This window comes from Crinia signifera, chromosome 6 (assembly GCF_055691185.1).
Source record: "Crinia signifera chromosome 6, ASM5569118v1, whole genome shotgun sequence".
Lineage (NCBI taxonomy): Eukaryota > Metazoa > Chordata > Amphibia > Anura > Myobatrachidae > Crinia > Crinia signifera.
In genome coordinates this window covers 4,369,350-4,391,969 of record NC_139222.1, presented here as the reverse complement: position 1 = coordinate 4,391,969, position 22,620 = coordinate 4,369,350, and the positions used below count along the sequence as shown (strand labels likewise).

Here is a 22,620-nt window from a genome sequence, read left to right as displayed (position 1 = left end):
GGCCCATCTGTAGGAGACACACAGTGACTGAGGACATTGTATATATGTGATTATCCTGGGAATACAGAGGACGGGGACATCTCTCTGGGGTATTCCTGTTACTGGGCCCATCTGTAGGAGACACACAGTGACTGAGGACATTGTATATATGTGATTATCCTGGGAATACAGAGGACGGGGACATCTCTCTGGGGTATTCCTGTTACTGGGTCACTCTGTAGGAGACACGCAGTGACTGAGTACATTGTATATATGTGATTATCCTGGGAATACAGAGGACGGGGACATCTCTCTGGAGTATCTCTGTTACTGGGCCCATCTGTAGGAGACACGCAGTGACTGAGGACATGGTATATATGTGATTATCCTGGGAATACAGAGGACGGGGACATCTCTTTGGGGTATTCCTGATACTGGGCCCATCTGTAGGAGACACACAGTGACTGAGTACATTGTATATATGTGATTATCCTGGGAATACAGAGGACGGGGACATCTCTCTGGGGTATTCCTGTTACTGGGCCCATCTGTAGGAGACACACAGTGACTGAGGACATGGTATATATGTGATTATCCTGGGAATACAGAGGACGGGGACATCTCTCTGGGGTATTCCTGTTACTGGGCCCAACTGTAGGAGACACGCAGTGACTGAGTACATGGTATATATGTGATTATCCTGGGAATACAGAGGACGGGGACATCTCTCTGGGGTATCTCTGTTACTGGGCCCATCTGTAGGAGACACACAGTGACTGAGGACATGGTATATATGTGATTATCCTGGGAATACAGAGGACGGGGACATCTCTCTGGGGTATTCCTGTTACTGGGCCCATCTGTAGGAGACACACAGTGACTGAGGACATGGTATATATGTGATTATCCTGGGAATACAGAGGACGGGGACATCTCTCTGGGGTATCTCTGTTACTGGGCCCATCTGTAGAAGACACACAGTGACTGAGGACATGGTATATATGTGATTATCCTGGGAATGCAGAGGACGGGGACATCTCTCTGGGGTATTCCTGTTACTGGTCCATCTGTAGGAGACACGCAGTGACTGAGGACATTGTATATATGTGATTATCCTGGGAATACAGAGGACGGGGACATCTCTCTGGGGTATCTCTGTTACTGGCCCCATCTGTAGGAGACACGCAGTGACTGAGGACATTGTATATATGTGATTATCCTGGGAATACAGAGGCCGGGGACATCTCTCTGGGGTATTCCTGTTACTGGGCCCATCTGTAGGAGACACACAGTGACTGAGGACATTGTATATATGTGATTATCCTGGGAATACAGAGGACGGGGACATCTCTCTGGGGTATCTCTGTTACTGGGCCCATCTGTAGGAGACACACAGTGACTGAGGACATGGTATATATGTGATTATCCTGGGAATACAGAGGACGGGGACATCTCTCTGGGGTATTCCTGTTACTGGCCCATCTGTAGGAGACACACAGTGACTGAGGACATTGTATATATGTGATTATCCTGGGAATACAGAGGACGGGGACATCTCTCTGGGGTATTCCTGTTACTGGGCCCATCTGTAGGAGACACACAGTGACTGAGGACATTGTATACATGTGATTATCCTAGGAATACAGAGGACGGGGACATCTCTCTGGGGTATTCCTGTTACTGGGCCCATCTGTAGGAGACACGCAGTGACTGAGGACATGGTATATATGTGATTATCCTGGGAATACAGAGGACGGGGACATCTCTCTGGGGTATCTCTGTTACTGGGCCCATCTGTAGGAAACACACAGTGACTGAGGACATGGTATATATGTGATTATCCTGGGAATACAGAGGACGGGGACATCTCTCTGGGGTATCTCTGTTACTGGGCCCATCTGTAGGAGACACACAGTGACTGAGGACATTGTATATATGTGATTATCCTGGGAATACAGAGGACGGGGACATCTCTCTGGGGTATTCCTGTTACTGGGCCACTCTGTAGGAGACACGCAGTGACTGAGTACATTGTATATATGTGATTATCCTGGGAATACAGAGGACGGGGACATCTCTCTGGAGTATCTCTGTTACTGGGCCCATCTGTAGGAGACACGCAGTGACTGAGGACATGGTATATATGTGATTATCCTGGGAATACAGAGGACGGGGACATCTCTTTGGGGTATTCCTGATACTGGGCCCATCTGTAGGAGACACACAGTGACTGAGTACATTGTATATATGTGATTATCCTGGGAATACAGAGGACGGGGACATCTCTCTGGGGTATTCCTGTTACTGGGCCCATCTGTAGGAGACACACAGTGACTGAGGACATGGTATATATGTGATTATCCTGGGAATACAGAGGACGGGGACATCTCTCTGGGGTATTCCTGTTACTGGGCCCAACTGTAGGAGACACGCAGTGACTGAGTACATGGTATATATGTGATTATCCTGGGAATACAGAGGACGGGGACATCTCTCTGGGGTATCTCTGTTACTGGGCCCATCTGTAGGAGACACACAGTGACTGAGGACATGGTATATATGTGATTATCCTGGGAATACAGAGGACGGGGACATCTCTCTGGGGTATTCCTGTTACTGGCCCATCTGTAGGAGACACGCAGTGACAGAGGACATTGTATATATGTGATTATCCTGGGAATACAGAGGACGGGGACATCTCTCTGGGGTATTCCTGTTACTGGGCCCATCTGTAGGAGACACACAGTGACTGAGGACATGGTATATATGTGATTATCCTGGGAATACAGAGGACGGGGACATCTCTCTGGGGTATCTCTGTTACTGGGCCCATCTGTAGAAGACACACAGTGACTGAGGACATGGTATATATGTGATTATCCTGGGAATGCAGAGGACGGGGACATCTCTCTGGGGTATTCCTGTTACTGGTCCATCTGTAGGAGACACGCAGTGACTGAGGACATTGTATATATGTGATTATCCTGGGAATACAGAGGACGGGGACATCTCTCTGGGGTATTCCTGTTATTGGGCCCATCTGTAGGAGACACACAGTGACTGAGGACATGGTATATATGTGATTATACTGGGAATACAGAGGACGGGGACATCTCTCTGGGGTATCTCTGTTACTGGGACCATCTGTAGGAGACTCGCAGTGACTGAGGACATGGTATATATGTGATTATCCTGGGAATACAGAGGACGGGGACATCTCTCTGGGGTATCTCTGTTACTGGGCCCATCTGTAGGAGACACACAGTGACTGATTACATGGTATATATGTGATTATCCTGGGAATACAGAGGACGGGGACATCTCTCTGGGGTATTCTTGTTACTGGGCCCATCTGTAGGAGACACACATTGACTGAGGACATTGTATATATGTGATTATCCTGGGAATACAGAGGATGGGGACATCTCTCTGGGGTACTCCTGTTACTGGGCCCATCTGTAGGAGACACGCAGTGACTGAGGACATGGTATATATGTGATTATCCTGGGAATACAGAGGACGGGGACATCTCTCTGGGGTATTCCTGTTACTGGGCCCATCTGTAGGAGACACACAGTGACTGAGGACATTGTATATATGTGATTATCCTGGGAATACAGAGGATGGGGACATCTCTCTGGGGTACTCCTGTTACTGGGCCCATCTGTAGGAGACACGCAGTGACTGAGGACATGGTATATATGTGATTATCCTGGGAATACAGAGGACGGGGACATCTCTCTGGGGTATTCCTGTTACTGGGCCCATCTGTAGGAGACACACAGTGACTGAGGACATTGTATATATGTGATTATCCTGAGAATACAGAGGACGGGGACATCTCTCTGGGGTATCTCTGTTACTGGGACCATCTGTAGGAGACTCGCAGTGACTGAGGACATGGTATATATGTGATTATCCTGGGAATACAGAGGACGGGGACATCTCTCTGGGGTATCTCTGTTACTGGGCCCATCTGTAGGAGACACACAGTGACTGATTACATGGTATATATGTGATTATCCTGGGAATACAGAGGACGGGGACATCTCTCTGGGGTATTCCTGTTACTGGGCCCATCTGTAGGAGACACGCAGTGACTGAGTACATTGTATATATGTGATTATCAGATGCTGGGTGTATATAGGGGACCCCCATACCCAGCGGTGTAGCTAGGTGCCACGGTGCCCGGAGCAAGGTCATATTTCGCGCCCCCCCCCCCCCCCCCCGGTAATGAATTGGGGGCGTGGCTAACATATAAGACACTGTAACGGAATCTGATGCGCTATATAAGACACTGTAACGGAATCTGCTGCGCTATATACACTGTAACAGAATCTGCTGCGCTATATAAGACACTGTAACTGAATCTGCTGCGCTATATAAGACGCTGTAACGGAATCTGCTGCGCTATATAAGACACTGTAACGGAATCTGCTGCATTATATAAGACACTGTAACGGAATCTGCTGCGCTATATAAGATGCTGTAACAGAATCTCCTGCGCTATATAAGACGCTGTAACGGAATCTGCTGCGCTATATAAGACACTGTAACGGAACCTGCTGCGCTACAGAAGACGCTGTAACAGAATCTCCTGCGCTATATAAGACGCTGTAACGGAATCTGCTGCGCTATATAAGACGCTGTTACGGAATCTGCTGCGCTATGCAAGACGCTGTAATGGAATCTGCTGCGCTATATAAGACACTGTAACGGAATCTGCTGCGCTATATAAGACACTGTAACGGAATGTGCTGCGATATATAAGACCCTGTAACATAATCTGCTGCGCTATATAAGACACTGTAACGGAATCTGCTGCGCTATATAAGACACTGTAACGGAATCTGCTGCGCTATATAAGACACTGTAACGGAATCTGCTGCGCTGTATAAGACACTGTTACGGAATCTGCTGCGCTGTATAAGACACTGTAACGGAATCTGCTGCGCTATATAAGACGCTGTAACGGAATCTGCTGCGCTATATAAGACACTGTAACGGAATCTGCTGCGATATATAAGACGCTGTAACGGAATCTGCTGCGCTATATAAGACACTGTAACGGAATCTGCTGCGCTATATAAGACACTGTAACGGAATCTGCTGCGCTATATAAGACACTGTAACAGAATCTGCTGCGCTATATAAGACGCTGTAACGGAATCTGCTGCGCTATATAAGACGCTGTAACGGAATCTGCTGCGCTATATAAGACACTGTAACGGAATCTGCTGCGCTATATAAGACACTGTAACGGAATCTGCTGCGCTATATAAGACGCTGTAACGGAATCTGCTGCGCTATATAAGACGCTGTAACGGAATCTGCTGCGCTATATAAGACACTGTAACGGAATCTGCTGTGCTATATAAGACACTGTAACGGAATCTGCTGTGCTATATAAGACACTGTAATAGAATCTGCTGCAAAGGTCCATTTGGGTCCCTTCTCTGTACCTTACTCCTCCCCCTCTCCTCCCCTGTCTGTCACAATACAGGTCTTTTAGCCCACTTGGTTTTAGACCAAAACCTACATCCACCCCATAATACAGCCAGTGCATGCATGATTACATTACAGTCCCCCACCCCATATTACATCCAGTACAAACACCATTATATTACATTATGTGCACATTAGCTCTCCCCCTTCTTCCTTCCCCCCCCCCCCCTTCCCTTCCCTTTCCTTATTACAGACAGTACACACACTTCACTGTAATACATTATACAGAGCCCCTTTCCCCCATTAAATCCTCACCTGGCAGTGTTGATGCTCCTTCCAGGGAGGCAGACACCTGGCAGTGCGGTGGAGGGGGCAGCTGACCGCAGGCAGAGGAACACGGAGAGCTGGCCTGATGCACACAGACTGAGCCTGCTGCTCTGTGTGTGGGGGCGGGGCCAGCCTCCGGGAAGCAGAGAGAGCTGCCAGCTCTGGTCTCTGCTCCTCCACACAGAGTGACTACTTCCTCTCAGCGCCGCACAGCAGCTCGGCCAGCGCGGTGGCCGGCTGCAATATTCACCCTGCCCACGCTGGCGCAGGCTGCCCTGCGTGTGTAGGGCAGCAGGACTCTCATTTACGGAGGGGGGGGGGGGGGGGGGCGGCGCCCTGCGCCCCAACTGCGCCCGGAGCGTGTGCTCCGGTGGCTCCGCCCTCCCTACGCCTCTGCCCATACCTGCTCTTCCCTGTACAATAAATGTCTCTACTTACCCAGTGATGTGAGGGGCCGGTGATTCTCCATCATCACGTCCGTGTACAGACCCCTGTGTTCCTCTATATACTCCCCCTCCTGCATGGAGAGATAGACAGTGACATCCTGACACCTTATAGGCACCTGACACACACAATGATACAGTCATCACCCAGACACATCCCCCGGTGTTACTGTATAACGTCCCATTCCCAGCAGTCACCTCTCCGGTCACATCCCCCGGTGTTACTGTATAACTTCCCATTCCCAGCAGTCACCTCTCCGGTCACATCCCCCAGTGTTACTGTATAACGTCCCATTCCCAGCAGTCACCTCTCCAGTCACATCTCCCGGTGTTACTGTATAACATCCCATTCCCAGCAGTCACCTCTCCGGTCACATTCCCCCGGTGTTACTGTATAACGTCCCATTCCCAGCAGTCACCTCTCCGGTCACATCCCCCGGTGTTACTGTATAACGTCCCATTACCAGCAGTCACCTCTCCGGTCACATCCCCTGGTGTTACTGTATAACGTCCCATTCCCAGCAGTCATCTCTCCGGTCACAGCCCCCGGTGTTACTATATAACATACCATTCCCAGCAGTCACCTCTCCTGTCACATCCCCCGGTGTTACTGTATAACGTCACATTCCCAGCAGTCACCTCTCCGGTCACATCCCCCGGTGTTACTGTATAAAGTCCCATTCCCAGCAGTCACCTCTCCGGTCACATCCCCCGGTGTTACTGTATAACGTCCCATTCCCAGCAGTCACCTCTCCGGTCACATTCCCCCGGTGTTCCTGTATAACGTCCCATTCCCAGCAGTCACCTCTCCGGTCACATCCCCCGGTGTTACTGTATAATGTCCCATTCCCAGCAGTCACCTCTCCGGTCACATTCCCCGGTGTTACTGTATAACGTCCCATTCCCAGCAGTCACCTCTCCGGTCACATCCCCGGTGTTACTGTATAACGTCCCATTCCCAGCAGTCACCTCTCTGGTCACATCCCCGGTGTTACTGTATAACGCCCCATTCCCAGCATCCACCTCTCCGGTCACATCCCCGGTGTTACTGTATAACGTCCCATTCCCAGCAGTCACCTCTCTGGTCACATCCCCTGGTGTTACTGTATAACGTCCCATTCCCAGCAGTCACCTCTCCAGTCAGCAGCTGAATGATCTTGTTGGTGAGTTCCAGGATCTTCTGGTCATTGTGCCTCTCATGTATCAGTGAGTGAGGTGGAGGCACCGTGATGGGGCTCTGGGTCCTGCTCAGTCCTCCTGACACACGGGGGCGGCTGCTGGGTGTCTCACACTCACCGGATGTCTTCCTCACTACTGTGTAACCCTGTGTATTGGGGAAAAGACCATATATCATTATATACAATGCCAGATCCCCTTCACCTCCCCGGTCACATCCCTGTATTATTACTATAGATATAAGTGATGTCACTGTCACCTCCCCGGTCACGTCCCTGTATTATTACTATAGATATAAGTGATGTCACTGTCACCTCCCCGGTCACGTCCCTGTATTATTACTATAGATTTAAGTGATGTCACCTTCCTGTATTATTACTATAGATATAAGTGATGTCACTGTCACCTCATTGGTCACATCCCTGTATTATTACTATATGCAGAAGTGATGTCACCTCCCTGGTCACGTCCCTGTATTATTACTATAGATATAAGTGATGTCACCTCCCTGGTCACATCCCTATATTATTACTATAGATATAAGTGATGTCACCTCCCCGGTCACGTCCCTGTATTATCACTATAGATACAAGTGATGTCACTGTCACCTTCCTGGTCACGTTCCTGTATTATTACTATAGATATAAGTGATGTCCCTGTATTATTACTGTAGATATAAGTGATGTCACCGTTACCTCCCTGTATTATTACTATAGATATAAGTGATGTCACTGTCACCTCCCCGGTCATGTCCCTGTATTATTACTATAGATATAAGTGATGTCACCTTCCTGAATTATTACTATAGATATAAGTGATGTCACTGTCACCTCCCCAGTCACGTCCCTGTATTATTACTATAGATATAAGTGATGTCACTGTCACCTCCCCGGTCACGTCCCTGTGTTATTACTATAGATATAAGTGATGTCACTGTCACCTCCCCGGTCACGTCCTGTACTATTAGTATAGATATAAGTGATGTCACTGTCACCTCCCCGGTCAGGTCCCTGTATTATTACTATAGATATAAGTGATGTCACCTTCCTGTATTATTACTATAGATATAAGTGATGTCACTGTCACCTCATTGGTCACATCCCTGTATTATTACTATATGCAGAAGTGATGTCACCTCCCTGGTCACGTCCCTGTATTATTACTATAGATATAAGTGATGTCACCTCCCTGGTCACATCCCTATATTATTACTATAGATATAAGTGATGTCACTGTCACCTTCCCGGTCACATCCCAGTATTATTACTATAGATATAAGTGATGTCACCTCCCCGGTCACGTCCCTGTATTATCACTATAGATATAAGTGATGTCACTGTCACCTTCCTGGTCACGTTCCTGTATTATTACTATAGATATAAGTGATGTCCCTGTATTATTACTATAGATATAAGTGATGTCACTGTCACCTTCCTGGTCACGTTCCTGTATTATTACTATAGATATAAGTGATGTCCCTGTATTATTACTGTAGATATAAGTGATGTCACCGTTACCTCCCTGTATTATTACTATAGATATAAGTGATGTCACTGTCACCTCCCCGGTCATGTCCCTGTATTATTACTATAGATATAAGTGATGTCACCTTCCTGAATTATTACTATAGATATAAGTGATGTCACTGTCACCTCCCCAGTCACGTCCCTGTATTATTACTATAGATATAAGTGATATCACTGTCACCTACACGGTCACGTCCCTGTATTATTACTATAGATATAAGTGATGTCACTGTCACCTCCCCGGTCACGTCCCTGTGTTATTACTATAGATATAAGTGATGTCACTGTCACCTCCCCGGTCACATCCCTGTATTATTACTATAGATATAAGTGATGTCACTGTCACCTCCCCGGTCACATCCCTGTATTATTACTATAGATTTAAGTGATGTCACTGTCACCTCCCCGGTCAGGTCCCTGTATTATTACTATAGATATAAGTGATGTCACTGTCACCTCCCCGGTCACATCCCTGTATTATTACTATAGATATAAGTGATGTCACTGTCACCTCCCCGGTCACATCCCTGTATTATTACTATAGATATAAGTGATGTCACCTCCCCGATCACGTCCCTGTATTATTACTATAGATATAAGTGATGTCACCTCCCCGGTCACGTCCCTGTATTATTACTATAGATATAAGTGATGTCACGGTCACCTCCCCAGTCACGTCCCTGTATTATTACTATAGATATAAGTGATGTCACGGTCACCTCCCCGGTCATGTCCCTGTATTATTACTATAGATATAAGTGATGTCACTGTCACCTCCCTGTATTATTACTACAGATATAAGTGATGTCACCTCCCTGGTCATGTCCCTGTATTATTACTATAGATATAAGTGATGTCACTGTCACCTCCCCGGTCAGCAGGTAGATGATCTCCAGGGTGATAGTTATTATCCTCTCAGTCCTGGGACTCCTGTCCGTCTCCATCCTCAGGGAATCAGTGAGAATACAGAACGTGTGACGTGTAATAAAGACTCTGGTTCCTCACAGCTGGAGCCCCTAGGAATAAATATAATACATATAACACGTCACAGAGAGCACATGTAACACAGATATGTAACACGGAGTAGCCAGTAAGTCCACCCCAGCCATAGAGCCCTAGTCTATCAGAGGTTCATGCCGCTCCACCTGCATAATAATAACAGCACACCACAGATTGCTCCCCCTGTATAATAATAACAACAACAGGACACCACAGGCTGCTCCCCCTGTATAATAATAACAGGACACCACAGATTGCTCCCCCTGTATAATAATAACAACAACAGGACACCACAGGCTGCTCCCCCTGTATAATAATAACAGGACACCACAGGCTGCTCCCCCTGTATAATAACAGGACACCACAGACTGCTCCTCCTGTATAATAATAACAGGACACCACAGATGGCTCCCCCTGTATAATAATAACAACAACAACAACAACAACAGGACAACACAGGCTGCTCCCCCTGTATAATAATAACAACAGGACACCACAGATTGCTATCCGTGTATAATGATAATAACAGGACACCACAGGCTGCTCCCCCTTTATAACAACAACAGGACACTACAGGCTGCTTCCCCTGTATAATAATAACAGGACAACACAGGCTGCTCCCTCTGTATAATAATAATAATAGGACACTACAGGCTGCTCCCCCTGTATAATAATAACAGGACAACACGGCTGCTCCCCCTGTATAATAATAACAGGACACCACGGCTGCTCCCCCTGTATAATAATAACAGGACACCACCGGCTGCTCCTCCTGTATAATCATAACAGGACACTACAGGCTGCTCCCCCAGTATAATAATAACAGGAAACCACAGGATGCTCCCCCTGTATAATAATAACAGGACACCACAGTCTGCTCCCCCGGTATAATAATAATAATAATAATAGGACACTACAGGCTGCTCCCCCTGTATAATAATAACAACAGGACACCACGGCTTATCCCCCTGTATAATAATAACAGGAAACCACAGGCTGCTCCCCCTGTATAATAATAACAACAACAACAACAACGGCTGCTCCCCCTGTATAATAATAACAGGACACTACAGGCTGCTCCCCCAGTATAATAATAACAGGACACCACAGGCTGCTCCCCCTGTATAATAACAACAACAGGACACCACAGGCTGCTCCCCCTGTATAATAATAACAACAACAACAACAACAACAACAGGACACTACAGGCTGCTTCCCCTGTATAATACTAACAGGAAACCACAGGCTGCTCCCCCTGTATAATAACAACAGGACACCACAGTCTGCTCCCCCGGTATAATAATAACAGGACACTACAGGCTACTCCCCCTGTATAATAATAACAACAGGAAACCACAGGCTGCTCCCCCTGTATAATAATAACAACAACAACAACAACATCAAGACACCACAGGCTGCTCCCCCTGTATAATAATAACAGGACACCACCGGGTGCTCCTCCTGTATAATAATAACAGGACACTACAGGCTGCTCCCCCAGTATAATAATAACAGGAAACCACAGGCTGCTCCCCCTGTATAATAATAACAACAACAACAACAACAACAACAACAACAGGACACCACAGGCTGCTCCCCCTGTATAATAATAACAGGACACCACCGGCTGCTCCTCCTGTATAATAATAACAGGACACTACAGGCTGCTCCCCCAGTATAATAATAACAGGACACCACAGGCTGCTCCCCCTGTATAATAACAACAACAGGACACCACAGGCTGCTCCCCCTGTATAATAATAACAGGACACCACAGGCTGCTCCCTCTGTATAATAACAACAACAGGACACCACAGGCTGCTCCCCCTGTATAATAATAACAGGACACCACAGGCTGCTCCCTCTGTATAATAATAACAACAGGACACCACAGGCTGCTCCCTCTGTATAATAACAGGACACCACAGGCTGCTCCCCCATATAATAATAACAGGACACCACAGGCTGACCCCCCTGTATAGTAACGGGACACCACAGGCTGCTCCCCCTGTATAATAATAACAGGACACCACAGGCTGCTCCCCCTGTATAATTACCTGATGTCTCTTCTCTGCTCCTTTCCACAATGACCCGACCCAGGGCATGATGGGAAAATTACCAAAACTGCATGGGATCTAGACACTACACTACCAGGTTGTTATGTAGCACAAGGGGCGGGTATTAGGCCGGATGTCATGTGACTTCCGGGACTGGAGTGGAACGCAGAAGCTGATTGAGTGATGGACCGCAGAGACCGGAGATAAGTTGGAACGCGGAAGTAGGGTTTACCGCAAAGACCGGAAGTATGTTGCTGAAACGCGGAAGTAGTGTGGAACGCACATACCGGAAGTTGCGTGTCCCGAGCTCCGGAGGTGTCCCCGCTGCAGAGGGCTCCGGCCTGGGGTTCCCAGCTGTGTGTGTGGAGGATGATTAGTGATATAGGGGGCGGTATATGAGTGCAGGACCCCCCTCCCCCGCGGTGACTGCTCTGCCTGGTAACCCCTTAGTGACCAGACTTCCTGTTACCATGGTAGTGAGTGTCCCCATAGTGTGTGTATTCTGGGAGGCCTATGGTGGCACTGTGCAGCCAGCTACATTGTGTACAGCTGGTGATGTCCCCTGACAGGTGGTGATATCCCTGTTCTGTCTGTGTGATGTGCTCATTGTCCCTGTGCCCCCCTGTGTGTTACCGTCCTGTGCCCCCCCCCTGTGTGTTACCGTCCTGTGCCCCCCTGTGTGTTACCGTCCTGTGCCCCCATGTGTGTTACCGTCCTGTGCCCCCCCTGTGTGTTACCGTCCTGTGCCCCCCATGTGTGTTACCGTCCTTTGCCCCCCTGGGTGTTACCGTCCTGTGTCCCCCTGGGTGTTACTGTCCTGTGCCCCCCCCGTGTGTTACCGTCCTGTGCCCCCCTGTGTGTTACCGTCCTTCGCCCCCTTGTGTGATACCGTCCTGTGCCCCCCTGTGTGTTACCGTCCTGTACCCCTGTGTGTTACCGTCCTGTGCCCCCCTGTGTGTTACCATCCTGTGCTCCCTGTGTGTTACCGTCCTGTGACCCCCCTGTGTGTTACCGTCCTGTGCCCCCCTGTGTGTTACCATCCTGTGCCCCCCCCCCTGTGTGTTACGGTCCTGTGCCCCCCCCTGTGTGTTACGGTCCTGTGCCCCCCCTTTGTGTTACGGTCCTGTGCCCCCCCTTTGTGTTACCGTCCTGTGCCCCCCCTGGGTGTTACCGTCCTTTGCCCCCCTGGGTGTTACCGTCCTGTGTCCCCCTGGGTGTTACTGTCCTGTGCCCCCCCCGTGTGTTACCGTCCTGTGCCCCCCTGTGTGTTACCGTCCTGTGCCCCCCTGTGTGTTATTGTCCTTCGCCCCCTTGTGTGATACCGTCCTGTGTCCTTCCTGTGTGTTACCATCCTGTGCCCCCTGCGTATTACTGTCCTGTGCCCCCCTGTGTGATACCGTCCTGTGTCCTTCCTGTGTGTTACCATCCTGTGTCCTTCCTGTGTATTACCGTCCTGTGCCCTCCTTGTGTGTTACCGTCCTGTGCCGCCCCCCCCCCCCCCCCCTGGGTTTTACCATCCTGTTCTCCCCCTGTGTGTAATCACCCTGTGCCCCCCTGTGTGTTACCGTCCTGTGTCCTGCCTGTGTGTTAGCGTCCTGTATCCCCTGTGTGTTACCGTCATGTGCCCCGTGTGTTAATATCCTGTGCTCCCTGTGTGTTACCATCCTGTGCTCCCTGTGTGTTACCATCCTGTTCTCCATCTGTGTGTTACTGCCCTGTGCCCCCCTGTGTGTTACCGTCCTGTGTCCTTCCTGTGTATTACCGTCCTGTGCCCCCATGTGTTACCGTCCTGTGCCCCCTGCGTATTACTGTCCTGTGCCCCCTGCGGTTTACCGTCCTGTATCCCCTGTGTGTGTATTTCCGTCCTGTATCCTCTGTGTGTTATTGTCCTGTGCCCCCTGTGTTTTTTTCGTCCTGTGCCAACGTGTCTTACCATCCTGTGTTTCTGTCCTGTGTATTACCCTCCTGTTCCCCCATGTGTGTTACTGTCTTGTGTATCCCTGTGTGTTACCATCCTGTGCCAACCTCCCTGTGTTTTACTGTCCTGTGCCCCCACTGTGTTTTACTGTCCTGTGCCTTCCCTGTGTTTTACTGTCCTGTGCCCCACAGTGTGTTACCGTCCTGTGCCCCCCAGTGTGTTTCTTTCCTGTAGTCACCGTGTGTTACCGTCCTGTGCCCCTCTGTGTGTTACCGTCCTGTGCCCCCAGTGCGTCAACGTCCTGTGCCCCCAGTGTGTCACCGTCCTGTGCCCCCAGTGTGTCACCGTCCTGTGTCCCCCCGTGTGTTACCATCCTGTGTCCCCCCGTGTGTTACTGTCCTGTGCCCACCTGTGTTACTGTTCTGTGTCCTCTCTGTCTTACTGTCCTATACACCCTCGTCTTATTGTCATGTGCCCCACGTGTGTTACTGTCCTATGCTCCCTGTGTGTTACCGTCCTGTTCTCCCCCTGTGTGTTGCTGCCCAGGGCCCCCCTGTGTGTTACCATCCTGTGCTCCCATGTGTTACTTTCCTGTGCCCCCTTGTCTTACTGTCCTGTGCCCTCCCTAGTCTTACTATCATGTGCCCCACATGTGTGTTACTGTCCTGTGCCCCCGTGTGTTACTGTCCTGTGCCCCCTGCATGTTACTGTCCTGTGCCCTCTGTGTATTACCGTCCTGTATCCCCCTGTGTGTTACTGTCCTGTGTCCTTCCTGTGTGTTTCTGTCCTGTGCCCCTGTGTATTACCGTCCTGTGCCCCCCTGTGTGTTACCGTCCTGTGTCCTTCCTGTGTGTTTCTGTCCTGTGCCCCCCTGTGTGTTTTTTTTTTTTAAATTCTGTTTATTAAGGAGCAGAGACGTACAGCATAACAAAAAACAACGTTTGCACGTGCCCCAAGCATGGGGTCCAAGGAAGCATATATATGAAATTTTGCTTTAAAAAACATTAGCGTATACATTCCAATAGTTACCCCAAAAGTGGGCTGCAACACGCAGTCTGGGGCCTGTGCCCAACGGATTAAACATATAAAGAATTTCGATCTACACTAGACGCACGTCCCTAAACCTAAACTTTTCTAATTTTTATGAGGTGGAACTAAGATAAGAGATAGTGGGGGGGGGGGGGGGAGGATAGAACGTGGAAGGGTTGGGAGGGGGTGGGGATGGTTTGCAGCTAGGTCATGTCTTGGGTGACACAGTTAGATCTGAAGGGTCACAGGTCAAGTCACCTCAACGGGGATTTCTAGCAGTCGACAGATCTCAGCTCTCTGGGCAAGAGGGTGGCTGTAGATGATTGGTCCCCATGTGGAGACAAATCTTTTGGGAGGAGAGGGGTTGGCATGTCTAAGTAAGTCGTACTTATCATAATGCATGTATTTTAGTAACAAGGCTTCCACCTCAGTCACAGTGGGGCGGTGGGGTTTGATCCAGGAATTTAGGATAGTCTTTTTCGCCACCGTGACTGTAAGGGTGAGTATTGGGATGAGCCTGGAAGCCGGGGGAGGGATGGGCCAGGAATCAAAGTTAGCAAATAGGAGTGGGATGGGATCAAGTTTAGCATCAATATTTTAGGTATATCTCATGTAGCTAACTAGTTTGTTCCAGAACCGTGCTATGTGCCTGCAGGACCAGAGGTTGTGGTTGAAGGATGCACCTTGGGCATGACACTTGGGACACGAGCCATCTTCCTCCGCTGGTGTTGTGAGATATAAGCTCTGTGGACGGACTATAAATGAACCTCCTGGCGGATAGATGACTTTAAAATTTGGAGGGTTTTATGGTGGTATTTGAAAATCATGTCTGTATCTACCAATAAAGAGGTGTCCGTCAACCACGCCCTGGCTACTTTTGATTGATATTTCTCGGCTGGTAACATCGCCACTGGACTATAAAGTAACATAGGAGCATAGGATTTCCCCATACGGGAAGCCAAGGGGGATACCAGGGGGTTGTGACCCACGGCCACCGAGACAGACCACCACGCCGCATGAATGTCCCTGAATAACAGGTTTTGGTTGATGTGTTTGGGGAGTTTAGATGTTGGTGTGGCAGGCGCCGCTACAGGGTCCAGGCGACTCCGGGCGCATCGCCGTTAGTGGGCAGCGCCGGAGCCGCTGGACGTAGCGGGCGCCGCCATCTTCTGGGAGAGAAGCGTCGGGCGTTGCCTAGCAACGCCCCGAGCTTCCTCCTCTGTGCGGCTCGGCGTCGGGAGGTTGCCAGGCAACCTCCCCAAACATCCGGCCGGCGGAGCTGGCTGCTGACGTCAGCAGGCCAGAGACGGCAAGTTTGAATAAATAGCCGGCGTCTGCTGGGAACAGACGCCGGTTATAGCTCTGATTACCCACTGGTATTTTTGAGTGTTCCTGGTTCCAGATTCGTCCTCAGCCGTGCCGTGTGCCGTGATCCTTGCCCTGCTGCAGCTAAGTCTCCGCTAGGAGTGTTGCCATTCTTTGTGTCGTTGTTACTTTCCATCTTTGAGAGCATTGTTGCCATTTTGTATTATTGTTATATTCCACCGTTTGGGCATTGTTGCCTTCTTTTCTGTGATCGCATACCATCATCTTAGCATTGTTGCTATCATTAGCGTAGTCATCTGTGTATATTTATACCACCTTCACGTATTGTTACGTTCAGTTAAGATTTACCTGGATCTGTCACGTACAATAGCATTTATCGTCTCCCTGGGTATTCCTCACCGGGTATCCGGGGGCCCCTTGCCTTGTGTAGGTTTAGGTAGTCATACCCTTATTATTATTATAATTTTATTTATAAGGCGCCACAAGTGTTTCGCAGCGCCGTACAAAGGAACAAAACAGGGAGACAAAACTTGGCATAACATTGAATAAATAACAAAAATACAGTACAAATAAAGAGCACCACAGTTCAATACACATTACAGCTTAAATGTAAGTAGTGAGGACCCAATCAACATACAACTAGAGGCTTGAGGCCAATGATGGAGATGAGTATGCGGACGAAGATGGTCACTGAGTGTAGGAGTATAGGAGAGCTGTGAGTGACATGTGAAGAGAAGTGGGCTGTGACAACAGGAGGGAAGAGGGCCCTGCTCAGAGGAGCTTACAATCTAGTAGGAAGGGGAGACAGACAGATTACAAGAGGTGCAAGCGAGGGGGTGGTGGTTAGATAGCAGGATGTAAACAGGCAAGGGGTCGGAGAACCATCTGGTTTATGCAGTGGAAGGGTACGCTTTGATGAATAGGTGAGTTTTCAGTGCACGTTTAAAGCTTTGCAAGGTCGGGGAGAGTCTAATGGAGCGAGGGAGTGCGTTCCACTGAAGGGGTGCAGCACGGGCAAAGTCCTGTACTCTAGCATGGGAAGCAGTGATCAGGGTGGAGGAGAGACAACAGTCGTCAGCTGACCGTAGAGGGCGGGAGGGTGTATGAATGGAGATGAGGTTAGAGATATATGGAGCAATGGAATTAGAGATGGCCTTGTATGTGAGTGTGAGGTGTTTGAAGAGGATTCTGTAGGGGAATGGCTGTAGCCCGCCTTGCTCTCTGCTAGCCTTGGCGGGCGTGTTGTCCTCTTGTAAGACCAGGTGGCATCGGGGTTGGAGACAGATTAACTGGCTCCTTAGAACGGGGCTATTATTGGTGAAGCCTAGCTTTCTGCACACGTCCGCCAATCCTGGTTCGAGGCAACGGAGGTAGGGGTAGCAAGGTTGTCCCCGGACCCTAACATGGTGTGTGTAACAAAGCACCTGGGGAGTATGGGGAGAGTAAGGCACAATCAAGATTATATAAGATAAAACAGGGGTAAGGATATATTCAAGCGCTGTCTGTATGTGTTCTCTTCACTTCTCCCGTCCTCGTGAGTCGATATGCGGAAAAAGAAAAAAGAACACAATGTGTGGGACTGTATTTTACTTTTCAAAACATACAGGGGGAATGGAAATAGAACGTACCACACTCACAAGGGGAGTGTGTATTTCAAATACTTAAAGGTATCTTTTTTTCGGTGATAGTATAGCCTTCACCAAATCCACCCTGGTATCCAATAGAAATAGATAGGGCGTACGTTTTCACTCACAGGATCAAGGTGTTACAATACATATAAAGGTTTCTTTTCAAGGCAAGCGTACCAATAACTCACAATTGGCAGGAATTTTCAAAGCACATCTGGGTTTCTTTAGCTTGAAAAATTTATTTTAATGCCAAAAATACAAATATTAATAAAATACACTAAGACCATGGGTACACTGTAAAAAAAATCCAAAGGTGGGTGATGGATGTAGGATGGAACTCACACTAAGTAAACACCAAAAAACTCTCCGGATAAGTTTAAAGATGTCGGTGAGTGAACACCCGGTACCTTTGTTTCAATGTCCAGCATAAACACAGAATGGTCCAAAGTTTAAAAAGAGGTTGTGCAGATCCAGAAAGCCAGAACTTAGTGTGAGTTCCATCCTACATCCATCACCCACCTTTGGATTTTTTTACAGTGTACCCATGGTCTTAGTGTATTTTATTAATTTTTGTATTTTTGGCATTAAAATAAATTTTTCAAGCTAAAGAAACCCAGATGTGCTTTGAAAATTCCTGCCAATTGTGAGTTATTGGTACGCTTGCCTTGAAAAGAAACCTTTATATGTATTGTAACACCTTGATCCTGTGAGTGAAAACGTACGCCCTATCTATTTCCATTGGACACCAGGGTGGATTTGGTGAAGGCTATACTATCACCAGAAAAAAAAGATACCTTTACGTATTTGAAATACACACTCCCCTTGTGAGTGTGGTACGTTCTATTTCCATTCCCCCTGTATGTTTTGAAAAGTAAAATACAGTCCCACACATTGTGTTCTTTTTCTTTTTCCGCATATCGACTCACGAGGACGGGAGAAGTGAAGAGAACACATACAGACAGCGCTTGAATATATCCTTACCCCTGTTTTATCTTATATTGTCTTACTTTTTTTGGTTGAACAAGTTTTTTTGGTTATATTGAGCTGCTTTTCTGTTTTCTTTTGCGCCTTGGAAACCTCCAGTATTTTATACTACAATCAAGATTATAATCGGAGTAAGTGCTCATTTCTGTAAGCCAGCCCACCGCGAATCTGCAGAGTAAGGTTCTAGAGTAGAGTTTGAGGTCAGGGATGTTTAAGCCGCCCAAGGCTTTTGGGAGGTTTAGTTTGTGTAAAGCTATTCTGGCCCTTTTCCCATTCCACAAAAATGTTGTCACCCGTGAGTTAAATTGTTTAATATCAGCATTGGATATCTTCACTGGCAGCATCTGAAGGACATAAAGCAGTCGGGGAAGTATTATGGATTTGATAACCTCCGCTCTACCCTGCAGGGACAGGGGCAACCCAGTCCAGGAGTCCATGGAGCTAGCCATGGAGGTCAGAAGAGGGTCAAAATTGCATGAGTATAGTTTGTTAAGGTGATTTGGTATATTCACTCACAAATATTTTATCTGGGAGGACTTGGTTTTGATTGAGGCTAAGTGAGATTCTGCCGGGAAGAGCGGAGGGGGGCCCCGAAGCATCATGAGCTCAGACTTGGAGATGTTAATTTTGTAGCCTGAGAATAAACTAAAAGACTGAATAATCTGAAGGGCCTCAGGCAGGGAGTGCTGTGGGGAGGTTAAGAATAACAACATGTCATCAGCGAATAAAGAGACACGTAGGTCTGCGCTCCCCACCCGAATGCCCCCAAAAGTAGGGGTTTGGCGAAGGGCTGTAGCAAGGGGCTCGAGTGCCAGGGCAAATAGAAGGGGAGATAGGGGACAACCTTGCCTAGTGCCACGGGATATAGGGAAAGGGTCGGAAAGGGAACCATTACACATAATTCGGGATGAGGAGTCCTTATAGAGGGCGCGTAGCAGGTTAATAAAGTGGTCTGGATGGGCAAAACGGTGGAGAGTATTGAATAAGTGGTCCCAGAGGACCATGTCAAACGCCTTCTCAGCATCTAGTGAGAGGATTGTCATAGGAGTGTCAGACATGGCCCCCTGGGAAATATACAGGGCTGCGAGGACTTTTCTGATGTTCGTGGCGGGGTTTCTTCCCGTGATGAACCCCGTCTGATCAGGGTGGATCACCGAGGGAAGCACAACCTTCAGTCGTTCAGCTAGTATTTTGGTAAGAATTCTATAATCGATATCCAGGAGGGATATGGGTCTGTAGGAACCGGGGTCTGACAGATCTCTGCCTGCCTTCGGAAGGACTCTAATGGAAGCTAGGTTGAAATGTGGGGGGCAGAGTTAGACTGCATGATTTGGTTGAACAGTGCTACCAGGGTGGGGGAGATTTTGGATGAGAGGAGTTTATAGTAATCAGGGGTGAAGCTGTCAGGTCCCGGGGCCTTCCCGGATTGAAGGCCTGTAATGGCCTTCTGGACCTCTTCGAGGGTGAATGGAGATGAAAGGGTGGCAGCCTCAGAGGGGGACAATTGTGGGATTTCTAGGCCTTCCCAGAATTGTCTGGCCTGTTCATCGTCTGCGTGGGGAGCAGCATATAAGGAAGTATAAAAATCGCATGGGGTTTGCGCAATTTGTGTGGTTGACGTCGCTAGCGTACCATCTAAGCGTTTAAGCGGATGGACTATCGATGGGGTTTGGTGGCCTTTTAATAAGTTTGAGAGAAGCTTGCTTGACTTGTTCTCGTATCTATGAAATCGGGCTCCCGAAGCTAGGGAGTGGAGAGATTCAGATTTGATAAATAGGCCTTCGAATGAAGCCTTAGCTTGTTGGTACTCTAATTTAGAATTTGGGTTTGGATTATCTTTATATGCGTCATATTTATTGGAGAGGTCTGTTTGTGCTTTGGCGAAGTCCTGGGCAATAGATTTTTTCTGGGATGCGGTATGGGAGATGATGGCTCCTCGCACTGTGGCCTTCGAGGCTTGCCAATAGAGGGCTGGGTTTGATAACTCTATGGAGGAATTGTGAGTGGCGTAATCATCCCATGCCTCATGTATGGTTTTCTTCAGGGAGTCTAAGACCGGGAGGTAGGAGGGGCATCTCCAAGTTATGATTGATTTTTGTTCTGGCTTAAGGCGGATTTTTGTCTAGACCACTGCATGGTCCGATAATGAGATGAGCTCAATAAAGGTTGTGAGTACAGAGGAAAATATATTAGAGGAGAGGAGGATATAGTCTATTCTCGACAGTGTTCCGGCGGAGGCCGAGAGGCAGGTGAAGTCGCGCTCGGTAGGGTGGAGCACTCTCCAGATATCCATTAGTTGGAGCCTCTCCGCCAAGGCCGGAACACCCAGTCTCGGGAGAGGCCGTTGAGTTGGTGTTTGTTTATCTAGGTGTGGGTCTGAGATCAAGTTGAGGTCCCCCACAGAGGATGATGGGCATATGTAGGAAGGGGGTGAGGATGTGTATTATTTCTAGGAAGAATTCTCTGGAGTATGAGTTTGGGGCGTATACATTAAAGATTATATATTGGGACTGTGCTAGTGTGATACGGCAGAGGGTAAATCTACCTTTTGGGTCAGAGTGGAGAGATTCAGCAGTTAGTGGGATCTGTCTCTTCGCCAGGATCACAACTCCCCTGGAGCGTGAATTGAAGGAAGCGGATGCGAGGACCTGCCAGTTGAGCATCCGGAGCTTGGCCGTCTCCGCTTGGGTAAGATGGGTTTCCCGCAGGCACACAACATCAACATGCAATTTATTAAGGTACATCAAAATCCGTTCCCTCTTTTGAGGTGAGTTTATCCCACCCACGTTCCAGCTACCCACCGTCAAAGATGACATGGGGGGGGGGACCAGAGGGGGGTAAGGACACATCCTAATCTTCATATGCAAATTATCTTTAAGAATACGATTCAACATTATCCCATAGCTGCAATGAGGAGGGGAGTGGGGGTGGATAGGGAGGAGAAAGGGGGGGCAAACAAACAGAAAGAGGTAGACTTCCAGAAAAGAGGGCTGAACGACCATGTCTGAACTTGGAGGTCCAGGCCAGTAGGACAGGGGGCGGGAATGACTCCTCCACCTAGGCGTCAACTCCACGCACGCAACTATAAGAAAACATATAATTGGATAACAATGTAAAGCACGGTGCCCGCCACAGGAAAAAGGTCTTGGGGGGTGGGGGGGGGAGGGTTTAGAGGCCAGGTTGTGGCAGTGGGCTGAGATGCAACTGCATCAGGGACAACATGTCCAGAGGTAGAAATTCCTTAAGTGGCCAACTGGATCCCGACCTTGGGGTAGGGCAAAGTCTCTTCAGACGAGGGTATGGATATGCAGGAGGCAGAGGGAGGGAAGTAGGGAGTGGGGAGGTGAATGGATGAGGGCGGAGTGTCTGGGCGTTGCATGATCAAGTTCTCCTTGATTGTGCATTTTCAGCCTCGGGGCCCTCACAGAGGTGATTGGTGGGAGGGGGGGGAGAAGTTAGCTGAGATGTTGACACGAAGAAACAAATCAATTAGAGTCAACGCCATTTAAGGAGGCGAGTGATCTGCCCATGTTGATCAGGATCTACGATGGGGTGTCTGCCCAATTCTGGGAGGGGCCAGCATCTTCGCCTTCCTCCGTAAGGTACGCCTCGGCGTCTTGATGGGAGTTGAAGTCCTTAAAGGAATTTCCTTTGAATATGCGGAGTCTGGCGGGGTATAACATGGCAAACTTCACCCCGTCTTTGATTAATCTGGCGCAGGTGGGGGCAAAGTCTCTGTGGGCTTTGGAGAGCACCGCAGAGAAATCCTGGAATATTAAAAAA

General features: G+C 48.6%; 1 protein-coding gene across 1 annotated transcript in view; it reads right to left on the bottom strand.

Moving 5' to 3' along the window:
• The window catches only part of LOC146009898 (uncharacterized), an 89,047-nt gene extending 76,945 nt beyond the window's left edge, over window positions 1–12,102 (bottom strand). Inside the window, exons 1-4 of the mRNA XM_083150498.1 lie at window positions 11,953–12,102; window positions 9,763–9,912; window positions 7,327–7,518; window positions 6,190–6,268 (exon numbers count right to left, since the gene is read on the bottom strand). Coding sequence (XP_083006624.1) covers window positions 6,190–6,268; window positions 7,327–7,518; window positions 9,763–9,840 — 349 coding nt within the window. The 5' untranslated portion in view covers window positions 9,841–9,912; window positions 11,953–12,102. The remainder of the gene's footprint in view (window positions 1–6,189; window positions 6,269–7,326; window positions 7,519–9,762; window positions 9,913–11,952) is intronic.
• Window positions 12,103–22,620: the final 10,518 nt, after the last annotated feature.